Raw genomic sequence first — 13,134 nt, 5'->3', positions numbered from 1 at the left:
GCTGAGTCCCCGGCCTGGACCACCTTTTCATGAACATCATTTGCAGCTTGACTGACTTTTCTACATTTCTTGTTCAATTGTCTCGCCACTTCCCCTTTAGGCACTGCATTCCTACGTTAGAATGTAAGCTCCCCAAGGTGAGGGGCTGCCTCGTTTGCTTGTGAGCTTTGTACGGTGGCTCTAGTGGGCTAATTGTCCTCCCTTTTTAAGAGGTATTTTATTATTTTTTGTTGTATTAATGGACTTCATGGCAAATTTGTTTTAGGCATTTTCACGTATTTCTCATACTGGCTTGGATCTCTGACAGTGCTTTATAACAAATACAGCATGCTTTTACCAGACATCTCCTGTGTCTAGAGCACTGTCAGGCACCAGGGGAATCCTAGAATTCAGTAGACAGTGCCTGCCCTGAAGGCACTTACAGTCTAGTAAAGGTTAAGACACCCACTGAAATCAGTAACTCAGAATCCTAGAGATTGATCAAGGCTGAGAAAACGTCAGTGGGAAATTGGAGAGCCTAGCATTGATTTTTTTCATGGAAATGGATTGGGCTTGGGCCGTTTAACTGGCAGAGAGAGGGGAAGAGAATGCATTTCAGGCCTCAGGCACAGCCTGGAGCAGAGGCATGAGAGTGAAATGTTAGGCCTAAACAGTGGCCAGTGTTGCTAAATGATAAAACTCTCCTGTTCATGCAGTTCACATCACACATGCTTTACTGGAAATCATGTCATACTTTGTGTTTGTGCCCAATCTAGCAAATGATCCTGGTGCTTTTTCCCAGAAAGGTCAGGCCAAATGGTCCTTCCAGCCGCTGCCCATTCCACTTGGGGACCTATCATTATTAGGAAATCTGTCCTGACATGAAGCTTTGCCCACTGCTACCTTCCATCCCCTGCCTCCTGGGCCTCTAGCCCCTGCTTTCACACTACAGGCCCTCAGACATTTAAACAAAGCTGTGATTGACCCCCCCCCCCCCCCCCCCCCCCCCCCCCCCCGCCCCCAACCTTCCCCGGCTAAAACCACAGCTCTCAACCAGTCTTATGTGCCATGGATTCAAGGCCTTTTTCTGGTCACTCCAGTTTATCAATCTCCTTCAACTGCGTAGTTTCCAGAATGGCAAACAATGCTACAGATAGGGTCTGAGCAGGAAGGAGTGGGAAGATCATTACCTCCTGAAGGCCGTGTCTTGGTGCAGTCCAAGATTGCCTTGGTTTGTTTTGGGGGGGGTCACAGCACATTGCTAATTCATACTGAGCTTGTAGTTCACTGAAACCCTGAGATCTTCAAATAACTATCCATGTATATTTAAATTTGTGTAAATTTTACGTGTTACATGTACTATTTCTAATGAGATAACAATAGTAAATCACTTAGCACCTGGCCCATAGTAGGCACAAGTGCTTATTCCCTTCCTCAAACAGACATTTATATGTATATATACATATACAAAAATTTAAGAAAAACAGAAAACATAACTGGCACCTCTAATTGACAATAACATGTGAGTTAAGTAAAAAAAAAAAAAAAGGAGGATGGTTTTTGATACATAAAATTGGAAATTTGGTGATCCCCTCTGGCCCCCTCAAGGAACACACATGAGTTTGATGTTATCTGTCTCTTAATCTGGGAATCAGATTTAATTTGTGAAATTTAGTGCTTTTCTAAAACTGGAAAAAAATAGAATTCCATCAAATATACCATTATGTGCTTTATTAAACCTCCATATGTACTTAAAGTATAAAAAACTGTGCTACAGAATAATCAATCAGGAGTCTTTTACATACAAGCTTTCATAAAAGAGTCATGAAGAAATGTATTATTTACATTGAGATTATCTCCCGGTGAGTGTGGTAAAGTTTAAATTAGATGCAAGAAATTTTATCTCGATGTGCACCTGCCTAGTTTCGTGAGCCATCCTGAACTGGTATTTGCCAGGCAGATTGGTTTACAAACATTTCTTCTGTCCCTTTAAATATGACCAAACAGATGTCGAATTTGGTGTTCATACTGAATGCATTTCTTCCTAATGCCTGTGGGACATAAAAGATGATGATTAAGTCATCAGGCGTTAGGTTCTAAATTAACATATGCATACCACACTTGAGCTAAGAAATGATCAGGTGCCCATTTCCAGATATTAAAAATAGCATTTACAAGCCAGCAAGAGTATTTAAAGGATTGGTTTTGCAACTCCACATTTTTCTCATACCTTTGAAAATTCAATTCTGGCCAGATACTCCATAGCTGTTTGTTTGCTTATGTTTGAGTCAGCTATGCAAGATCTGTGAGCACAATCATAAAATACTTTTGCTTAATTAGGAGCAGTCAACATTTTTCTTCTGACATGGCACTCTTCACCTTATGTTGACTGAACAAACGTGGATCTTGAAGCAAAGACCTTTGACAGTTTTAAATGCTGGAGTCATCACCTAAAAGCACCAACCCAACGAGCCCCTTGAGTGGAAGCATGGACACTACCAGCAGGTGCTTTGGCTGATGGCTGTGCAGTCACCCCAGTTTATCCAAGTCACTGTGTGTCCCACTAGGGATTCCTGGTGGTGAGAGGCCTTCTTGTGGATGCAGCCTAGAAAGCCCGCTACAAAAGGTGACCTTGAAAAAAAGAGGGGACGATGGAATGTGGTCAAAGGAGAGGAACAAACTGTTCTCAAAAGGATGGCAAACTATTAACCATGTGAAAGACTGCTCCAGATTACCAATAAGAGAAATGCAAGTCAAAACAATGCTGAAGTTATGTCAAACTATCAAGGACAAAGAGAGTGAGAATGCATTCTGGAAAGCACTTTGAAATTATGCTAACAGAGAGCCTCAAGTGTCTGCAGCCTTGCCACTAGGCGTACGACCCAAGGAGGTCAAAGAGAAGAGGTCCATTTATGCTGAAATACTCATAACAGCATTTTTTGTGGTTGCAAAAAATTGGAAACAAAGTAGGGACTCCCTGATTGACGCAAGTTAAACAAGCTGTGATACAGGAAGGTGATGGCATTAAAAACTGGCGTAAGGAATGATGAATATGAACAATTCAAACAAATCTCGGTACACTTACATAAAGTAATACAGAGTGAAGCAGTCACTCAGCATTTATTAAGCCCCTATTAGGTGCCAGTCCTGTGCTAAGCACTGAAAATACAAAGAAGGGCTCTCAAGGAATCTGATGGGGGAGACAGCGTCCCAACCATTATGGACAAACAAGGTATCTATAAGAAAAGTTGAGGGTGGTCCCAAAAGGAAGGCACTAAGATTAAGGACGACCGGGAAAGCTTTCTGGTAGAAGGTGAGATTCTAGCTGAGACTTGAGGGAAAAGCCAGGAGGTGGAGATGAGGGAGAGTGTCCCAGGCATGGGCGATGATCAGTGGCCTGGAATCAAGAAATGTAGGGTCTTGTCTGAGGAAGAGCCAGGAGGCCAGTGTCACTGTACTGTAGGATACGGGGGGTGGTAAGATGTGAGGAGACTGGAAAAAGTGAACGGCCAGGTTATGAAGGGCTCTAAAATCCAAATACGGGAATTTATATTTGATTAGGGAGGTAACTGAAGTGAGCAAAACCGAAACATAAAAGCTAAATAGAAGTAATAAAAATTAATCACTGTAATTGTGATGACAAAGACTGGCCCCACAGAAAAAGTGGAGAAAATATACTTCTCTACCTTTGTGCCTTGATTTGGTTGCACTTTTTAAAGCTCCCTCGGTAGAGGAGAAAAGCACATAGAAATCAACAGTGAACAAAAGGTGTCACATTACTGGCTCTGGCCATCTCTGGATGATGTCCACAGGACTTTCAGCACCAAGAGGTTCCTTGCAAAGAAGCAGAAGCAAGACTGTCCTATGCCTCAGTGGGCTGGCATGAAAACTGGCCATACAATCTGGTGGAGCCAGGAACTCCCAGGAAGGACCAAATAGGGTGTGGGCAGAACTGAGCATGAGAACACACCAAATCCAAGCACTTCAGCAGCCCACCAGCTAAGGGGCAGATAGCAAGAAACTTGCTGTCAATGAGAACCATCCCCGCCATTTTGGCTTCATGCATTGTGTTGATAGGTTCACTAATTAATGTGAATGTTAGGATTTCCCTTCACTCAGTAACCTTTCTTTGGGCTTCATTCAATCTATATGGACCATCCAATCAAAATTCTGGCAGCTGTTATGTACTGACCTTCAGGACACCCCCTTTCAAAAATGAGTTTAATGCCTGCCTCACTGTCTTTCTTCCCTCACAGGAGGACACTTCCACATACATACTGATAATCCCTCAAACACTGTAAACTCACAGTCCTACTGCACTCAACCCTGGCCACAAACGTAAGATGATCATATAGCCTTGATGCTGCCATCACTCACAAATGCTCCACTTTCATGAACTCTGAAATTCCTTTATCTGATCCCAATCTTTAGCCTCTTATCTCTCTTTCAGCCTTGCATCCCATTATCAATCCACACTGTGACCTCCAATACTTCAACCCCTTGGTTCTCTCCCAGGCCATGCCCCTAAACTAGCTCCATTCTCATCCTTTCCCCATCTTTACTCCTTGGTGAACTACTTCAAGTATATACTGTTTTCATCTTGAGTCCTTGCCCCCTTATCACTGACCATGTCCAGCTAAGCTTCTGCCTTGGATCACCTGCACTGTCTGCTGCCTCTCATACATGTGCTGCTGGCGTAGCTGGAAAAAATCATGAAACTGGGTCAACTAGATCCACTACAAGTTTCTTACAGAACCGCAGCTGGGCCCTCATTGCTGCAAGGTGTCTTTTTACACTTCCCTGATGGATTCAATTTCTCTGTCTATTGGCTGCTCCCATCCTTAAAAAACAAAAACAAAAACAAAAAAGCTGTTCATTCGCTCCCTTCATCCCTACTACCACCCCATGTTGCTCCTCTTTTGTGACTAACCTCGAGAAGGTTGTCTACCACAGGTACCTCTGCTGCCTTTTCCTTCACTATCTCCTTAGCGCTCTACAGTCTAGCTTCTCACCTCATCCTTCTTTTCTCCAGAGTTACCAGTGATCTTTTAATTGCCGAGCCTTTTCTCATTCTTCGTTTTCTTTGACTTCTCCAAAACCTTTGACACTATCAGTCATCCTCTTCTTGATAACTCTCTTCTCTCTAGTTTGTGACACCACGCTATCCTGGTCCTCCTCCTCCATATCTTCCTGCTTGTTCTTGGTTTCCTTTGCTGGACCTTCTTCCTGAGCTCCCTTTTTATCCCCCATCTATAGTCATCAATTCCCATGGATTCAATAACCATCTCTATGCTGATGATTCTCTGATCTCCTTATACAGCCCTAATCTCCAGTCTCTCATCTTCAGTTGCCAATTAGACATCATGAAGTCGATACCCTGTAGACATCCAAACTAGACTAATCTTTCCTCCTAAACCCTCTGCTCTTTACTAACTTCCTCTAAACATGAAATAAAATCACACATGGGTTTAATGTCCTGCAGGTGAAGTTTAGAAAAAAAAAATCAACAGTCTAACATGAGAAACGTTTAGGGAAGCTATCCTGCACTTTGCTGATCACTGATTCCTTTGTATATTCATTCACAAACCACACTTTTACAGAATTTGGTCACAGAATTGAGGTCGCATATTGGAATATAGTTTTTAGTTCTGTTTCAGGGCCTCCCTATTGCCTCCAGGATTAAATATAAAGTCCTGTTTGGCTTTTAAATCTCTTCCCAACCTTATATTTTACCTTCCGCTATGGCTCCCTCAGTGACTGGCCTCTTTACCATTCCTCCAACAAGAAACTCCATCTCCTGGCCCTGCATTTCCAGGGCCAACCCCCTGGTGCCTGGAATGATCTCCTTCCTCATCTCTACCTGTCGGCCCTTCCTGGTTTCAAGTCCCAGTTAAAATCTCACCTTCCACCAGAAGCTTCTCCCAACTTCTCTCTTCATGCTAGCATCCCCTTATCATGGCTAGAGCTTGTCTGGACACACTTGTTTGCCTGTATTTGCCCCCCATTAGATGGTAAGTTCTGTTTGCCTTTCTTTGCATCCCTAGTGTTCTTTGACACATAGTATTACTAATAAAAGCTTTTTCATTTGACTAAGGTACTTCTCCCTTATTCTTTAGTGTTCAAAGGCCTCTGATGGTGGATCCAGCGGGCCTCTCAGGATCCTGGTATGTAGGTATGGGTAAACCCAGGGTGTTTCATGTTTTTATCAAAAACAGGTCACATAGACACCATTGGCACAGACTTCCACAGAGCGCTGACAAAAATGGGAGGAAGCATGGCATGACAACAGTTTGTGTGAAGAGGATTTGGGGCACAAGCAGACACCGGTCCTGAGATCAGTCAAAAAGTTAACACCATCTTGGACTGCATCACAAAAGTTGTGCCACAAACGAAGGTCATATTTCAAGAAGGCCCTGCCTGGCTCATGCTGGGAGCAAAGTGTTAAGAGTGGACACTGAGCGGCCAGGATGGGGAGGGAGTCTGGGAACGTGTCACACAGGGGGCACCCAAAGGAGCTGTCCATCTTTGGCCTGCAGAAGGGAAGACAAAGCGGGACAAATGAGATCAGTCCCCAAGTATCTGAAGGGCTGTCAAGTAGAAGAGGGACTGGGCAAGTCTGATGCCATGTGGCAGAGGGACAAGCTGCACAGGCAGATGTAGGTTCAGTGTAAGGAACAGTGTTCAGGTCATCAGTGCTAAGAGTGGAACAGTCTGCCTCAGATGAGTACTGGATGATCCCCGTTAGGGGTACTGTCAGCCTAATTCTTGGTTCCGGGAAGCCCTGGCCTGGGATTGTCAAGGAAGATTCCAACTTAATTTCCTAGCACATTAAGACAAGTGATGCAGTATGGTGTAAGGGAGAGATGTGGGTTCAAGTCCTGTCTCTAACACTCCTTGCTGTGACCCTGGTCTAGAGGTCTGGCCTCTTAGTGTTGTAGGCAGCTCTGCAGCAAGTGATCTGACCTACACTAGTCAAGGTCCTTTCCTTACTGGGAACTTGATATACCATGGAAGTCATAGGCCCAGGCCCTCTCCCTGTCCTATCATGATACAATCCTCCAGGGAGATAAGATGGTGACAAAGAGCCCTCCATTTGGAATTGAGCCTCAGACTAGAACAGTGTGCTGGCTGGTGATGACCTATCTGACTTCACTCCTCTGGCCACATTAGGAACTGATCAAGACAGAGATGATGGGCCCTTGCATCTGCCCAGCATGGCCCTGATCAGGTATGGGTGGTGCTTGGCTGGGCACCATACATTAGGCAGGACACCACATTATCTGATCTTGTCTAAATTTTGCCTTTTCCCCTAGAGAGATGAATTAGGGTTTGGTTAATGGGCCTTCACAATGCATTGAAGTAAATGAAGTTGGACACATCAGAATAGACATTTGTCTGCATCGAGGGTTCTTAACCTAGCACTCATGAACTTTTTAAAAAAAACATTTTAATATCTCTTTCGATGTAATTGTTTTGTTTGTAATTCCATAGATTGCATTTTATGCAGTTAAAGATAGTGTTCTGAGAAGGGGTCCATACATGTCACCAAGCTACATACACACAAAAAAGGTAAGAACCCCCGCTCAACGTGGAAGTCACAGAAATTACTAAGAAAATTTCCATTTGCTTATAATTTACTTTACAAACATTTTAAGTGACATTAATCTTCTTTTTTAGAGGCAGATATTTCAATACCACATTAACGAGTACTGTTGAATTTTGCTTCAAGATTGTATTGTAACGCTGTCCCTCTGGGGAGGCCAGAATGGGTCTGTGGTAGGCAGAACTTAAACATGCCCCTAACTTCACTATCCCAGTCTAAGAGATGATACCACCTGTCTTAGCATATAGGCTTTATGGTCTGGTAGCCTTAGATAAGAATAAAGCACCATTCAGAGCTGAACTAAAGGGAAAAAAAATAGATTATTCATCAGTCAAACAATTTAATTATATGACTGAAGTCGAGTAAATCACTATTAAGAGCTCAGCTAGCACTAACAAGTATGACAAGGCATTAGATGAGGGCATTCTTTGCTTAATCTCCTTGCTATGTTTCTGATAAGACCTTAAAGGACACCTTTATGCCTTCTTCTGCCAGCCCACTGGATTGAGAGGTCACACCCAACTTGTGAGCTGGCAGTACTGGGCTGGCTGCTCACAACTAAGATCTCCGTTACAACTCCAGTACCCCTTTATAATAATTCATGAGAAAGTTGCCATCTTTCAAACTGGTTGGTGCTTCTCAAGGATGTTCTTTTTGTCTCTGCCTGACACTTGCGCCTACCATCATTTCTTACATTGACCTCAACAGAATAGCACTAACACAATTAAAGGACAATACCTACATTTTCTATTTTCTAACAAAATAAAAATAAGCAATATAAGCAATTTTCCCATTTAAACCAAAAACAAGGAAATTTTGTAGAATTTAGCCACTAAAGCAAAATGTTACCTCAGTTAATAATGGATTTGAGGAATTCATAGCTGTTGGGACGACCAATATCTGTGGAGAAAAAAAAATTTAAGTGATTCAAAAATGACTTGTCAAAAACTAGAAGTAAATATTTCCAATTAAATCAAGTTAAAATAAAAATAAATAAGCATTTATTAAGTGCCTACTCAAGTCCAAGCACTGTGCTAAGTGATGGGGATACAAAGGAAGGCCAAAACAATCCCTGCCTTAAAGAGGAGCTCCCAGTAAAATGGGAGAGAACCTGCCAACAACTACATATACAAACATGCTAAAAACAGGAGAGAACCATGAGAGAGGAGGAGGAACTGGGATTAAGAGGAGGCAGGACTTTAGCTGGGACTTGGAGGAAGCCAAGGGCAGGGGGCAGGAGGAAGGCAGACACCAACTACTAGCAGGATTCTTATTTTTGAAAACATGGAGTTGGTTGGTTGTAACTCAGGGCTCACGCAAAGCCCAAAGGGAGGGTTACCCACTTTCTTCTATAAATGAGATTTTCCTTGAGAACATCGTAACCACAAATTTCAGCCCTCCCCCAAACCCCCATCATCACTCTGGTGATGAGCCAGGTTGACCCATTAACTAGTCAGTCAGAAAATCAAAGCAGCATTTAATAATTGCCTACTGTGTGCTTGGTGCACACGACATAAAGATGAAATATTGAGAGCATTCTTGTAAACTTACAACCTAGAACAGGAAAGAACAGGTATACCTAAGTCTGGGTAAAGTGTATAAAAATAAGGACAATGTCATATTTGGGGGGAATCAAGAAGGGCCTTATGCAGGAGGTGTCACCTCAGCTGACTCTGAAGGACAAGAGATGGCCCAGGTGAAGAGAGGAAGCATCCTGGGAATGCTGCACAGAGGCGGCAGCCAGAAGTTTGGCTGGAGTATGGAGTGGCTGAGGGAGGGATGAAGACAGGCCAGAATCAGGCTCTGCTCACCACTGATGACCACTGAGGGCCTCTGGTCCAGGGGACCCATGCATGGAGCAGAGTTAATGCCACATAGGTAGAGAACGTGGAGATGTTTGGGCTGGAGAAGCCTGGGGGAAGATTGCTGGCTTTCAGTTTTGAGAAGGTATCAAGTGGAAGTGGGATGTGCTGTTTCTTTTGGCTCCAAGAAGGAACTAGAAGCAATGGGCGGAGTACAAAGATCTAAGGAACAGGGGAGGGATGGGCACTGGCTGCAGAGAAGGAAACTCCCCCACCTGATCCACAGCCAAGGGCTTTAGAACAGGTGCCAGGGCACTGAGTGCTAAGGGCCTTAACCAGGGCAGCTCGTCCATCACACCAGAGACAGAATTTGAACCCAGGTCCTCTGGCTCTCCATCCACTACCACTGTCAGGTGGAAGGGGCAGGCTCTCCTGGGAGTTCTCCAAGGACAGGTCAGATGCTTGTGGTGATGAAAGGAGCTCAGGTTGGTCCAGATGGCTGCTGAGGTCAGTTCCAAACTCTGATTCCATACAGCTCAATGATTCAGTCCAACAGCCCCCACACCTGGGGCAGACACTGCAGAAAGACACCAGGCTGGCTCCAGGCTGAGCAAGAAGGATGTAGCAGGGTGGAGGCTTTAGGGAAATCGTGCAGCACACTGCTCCTTGAAATAAAAACCCATCTTTTAAACCCTGGAATTCTCCTGGTACTGCCCTAGGGTAGTGAATAATAAAATATCACCATGTCCAGTGAGGACAAATACAGGTGACTCCCAGGGCAATGGGGAAAGGCCCTTCATACAGCCTAATGATCGATTAAGAAGAGGGGTAGAAGACATCCAGGAAGGGAGGCCTGCTGCAGGATGCACACAAACAGCCCCAGCATAGACTGGTATCTACATAACTTGGGCATCATCCCTGGAGGACAACAACAAGAGTCACAGGGCATGGAAAGGCCTGGATGGGTGGGATTTCCATGCAAAGAAAGGAAAACCCTCTTTGATGAGCTCACAGATCCAGCAAGGCCTGCGAGGATCAGTGAATTGTTATGAGTTGTCCAGCCCTGACTTCGGCATCCATGCTTACACTTCCAGAGAGTTAATGGAAGTAAGGAGGACAGGCGTGTATGTTATTTTACATGTTAAGGCCTAGGTAAGAAACCATCAAAGGCCAGGAAGCTAATATTACCCCAGATCCTAAAGGAACTCAGAGGAGAGGATCTTAAATGCAATCACCAGCACTAAGGTCTCAAGCTGTCAGCATATACAGATGCTCCTTGAAATGAAGTAAGTTATTTTTATCACACTGGCAAAGAAAGGAAGTACTGGTGAGAATTTTTGCAAACGCATACTTTTTTTAACTCATGAGCTTGTTTTTAATACAAAAGACCAATTGAAATGGGTTGTTACATTTTAGATTACACGCCAGAACCCACTGCTTAAGGCAGCTTCTGTTACATAGATACTCCATAATCATTTGAAAATATAATGAAAATCAATGTTATGCTTAGTCTTTCACCTTTTGGGGGGGGGGCTAGATTTCATTCCACACTTGAAATGAGAAAATATGACTTTTTAAGTGTAATACAGAAACAACTTTTGGGCTGATTTGGCCTCATTGAGGAAGATTTTAATTTAATGATTTAATAAATCTTGTCTCAGCTTACTTCCTAATTGCACCGTGGGTGGAATGACTGACTGGCACGGTGAAGTCTTACCTGGACAGAGCTTTGTAATGGAACTGATGGCTAGCTAAATATGGTTCTGCACAATCACAGCAAAATGCTCCTCCTACAGTTATTTAGAAATTTTAATTATGGTGAAGGTAGAAGATGCCTTCAACAATGACAAGAACACAGCCATCCTCAGAGTTGTGTCTCTATTTTCTACTACATCATGGCTGAATGTAATCTCAAAGTGACTAGTGGAAAAATTCTTTTTTTCTTCTGGACTGTTCCCCTCCCTTATGATTTGAATAAAAACAAAATTTTTTCTTCAATGTGAGGCCTGAAATCAATCCAATGTCTTCTTCATTCCCCTCCCTACTATTAATTACTATGCAACCCACTGGTTTAGTTATGTACCTTTCATAGATACGTAAACCACCAATTTCAAAAACTTGTCTAACCTTTTAAAGTTGGGGTTTTTTTTGGTGGGGGGAGAGAAGGGGAGGACAGAGGGAGGACAAGTTCTAATACTCTATAACATTTACAGAGCTAAAACAGGAAAAAAAATGTTCACCTGTCGGGTGATATAAAACCAATCTTCTTCTAAATGTAGCAGAATAATTTTCTCCACCTCAAGCACAGTTAAAGCCTTCGGTCTATTCATTACTGTCTTTTTATAGTATTTTTATTTAATAAAACCTATTAAGACTACCATACAAATCTCTTTACTTATGCTTTTATCTTTTAACTGATCAATTTTTATATTGCTGACATCCCTTCTTGCCCATCTGCTCATTTAAACATTCATAGCATCTGAGATATGTCTCTGGAGAAAATGTCGGTAAAATTTGTTAGAGCTGGCAACTGTGTGCGAGTCAGTGATAGCACATGACGAAATGCTTCTCACAGAATCAAATTTGTTTCTGTAGTAAGCAGAACTGTTTAAATGTTATTTATTTTTATGTTTCAAAGAAAATATATTGTGAAGTGCTGCATTGATTTAATACGCACCAATGTCTGTGTACACGCTGGAGAAGGAGAATTTATGAAAGCTTTGCACAAGCCCTTTAATTGAATTTTCCAAATCTCTCACCACACACAAATAATCAATACCTTCTGCAGAGAAAACCAGTCAGAATTATTACGGTCTTTCTTTTTCATTTTGTTGTCATCAGCACATCCCGAGCACCTGGGTAGCTACAATGTCTGAGGAGCACTTTGTGTAGGCCTCTCTCACACATAATTGGTGCTAAGTGAGTCCAACCCGACAGTACTTCTCAAAATTATTTACTCATTATTTAAATGATCAAATGATGTTCCTTTTAGAACAAGAAATTGTGAATACAGTAGAAATTATTGAGTAGCCCCTGAATATTAATGGACCAGTTTAAGTATTTCATTAAACCCCTGGGCAAGATGAAAGTAGTCCTTTTTTAAATAATCTGTACATCTGTTACAAAAACACTGGTAAACAGAGCACAAAAATTGGAAGCCTAACAGTCGTTTCTCTGGGGGTCGGGCTGAGGCCAGCAGATGTACGTGAATGGATGCTGAAGGGTCAGAAAAGAAAGACTTTATTTCTCTTCTCCAAGAACACTGGATGTAATGGCGTTAGAGCAGAATGCTTTCTGTTGTTTTTCCCCCAAAATTCATCTTTAAAACTTCAAAACAAGGCTTTTTTCAGCTAAGCCACATCTTTGGAAACAGTTGTAGACTAATGTACACATAAAAAAGAAACAAAGAGTCATCTTATGGGAAGAAAAGTGTGTCGCTTGGAGGCTGATTTTTTCCCTAAGGAAGACTCTGAGTGGGAGAGTCACACATTTTTAAGTTAAAAGAAAAAAAAACCTACTCTAGTGGGTGGTGGAAAGAAAAGGCAATATTCAATCTACAATATGGTCTGAGAATAATGGAAGAATTTGGTCATTTAAAAATCCTTCGACCAAGCCTCCCTTTACAATGTAAAAAAGAACACAGCAGACTGTAAAAACAAAACAAAACAAAAAACATCAAAATTCTGGTTCAAATTTTTTTTCAAGCTTAGACCTAGAAATTCTGAACTATCTTCTATAGTAAACAGCTGA

At 42.5% G+C, this 13,134-nt stretch overlaps 1 protein-coding gene across 1 annotated transcript in view; it reads right to left on the bottom strand.

Annotated features, from left to right (window-relative positions):
• Positions 1-1,693: 1,693 nt before the first annotated feature.
• LOC118848828 (integrin subunit beta 3 binding protein) overlaps positions 1,694-13,134 on the bottom strand; it is a 57,692-nt gene continuing 46,251 nt past the window's right edge. Inside the window, exons 9-11 of the mRNA XM_036757855.1 lie at positions 9,660-10,049; positions 8,432-8,482; positions 1,694-2,030 (exon numbers count right to left, since the gene is read on the bottom strand). Of these exons, the coding sequence (XP_036613750.1) occupies positions 8,433-8,482; positions 9,660-10,049 (440 nt within the window). The 3' untranslated portion in view covers positions 1,694-2,030; position 8,432. The remainder of the gene's footprint in view (positions 2,031-8,431; positions 8,483-9,659; positions 10,050-13,134) is intronic.

The sequence above is a fragment of the Trichosurus vulpecula genome, chromosome 4, assembly GCF_011100635.1.
Source record: "Trichosurus vulpecula isolate mTriVul1 chromosome 4, mTriVul1.pri, whole genome shotgun sequence".
Lineage (NCBI taxonomy): Eukaryota > Metazoa > Chordata > Mammalia > Diprotodontia > Phalangeridae > Trichosurus > Trichosurus vulpecula.
The sequence above is the reverse complement of the archived record's forward strand: the minus strand, read 5'-3'. Positions and strand labels throughout refer to the sequence as shown.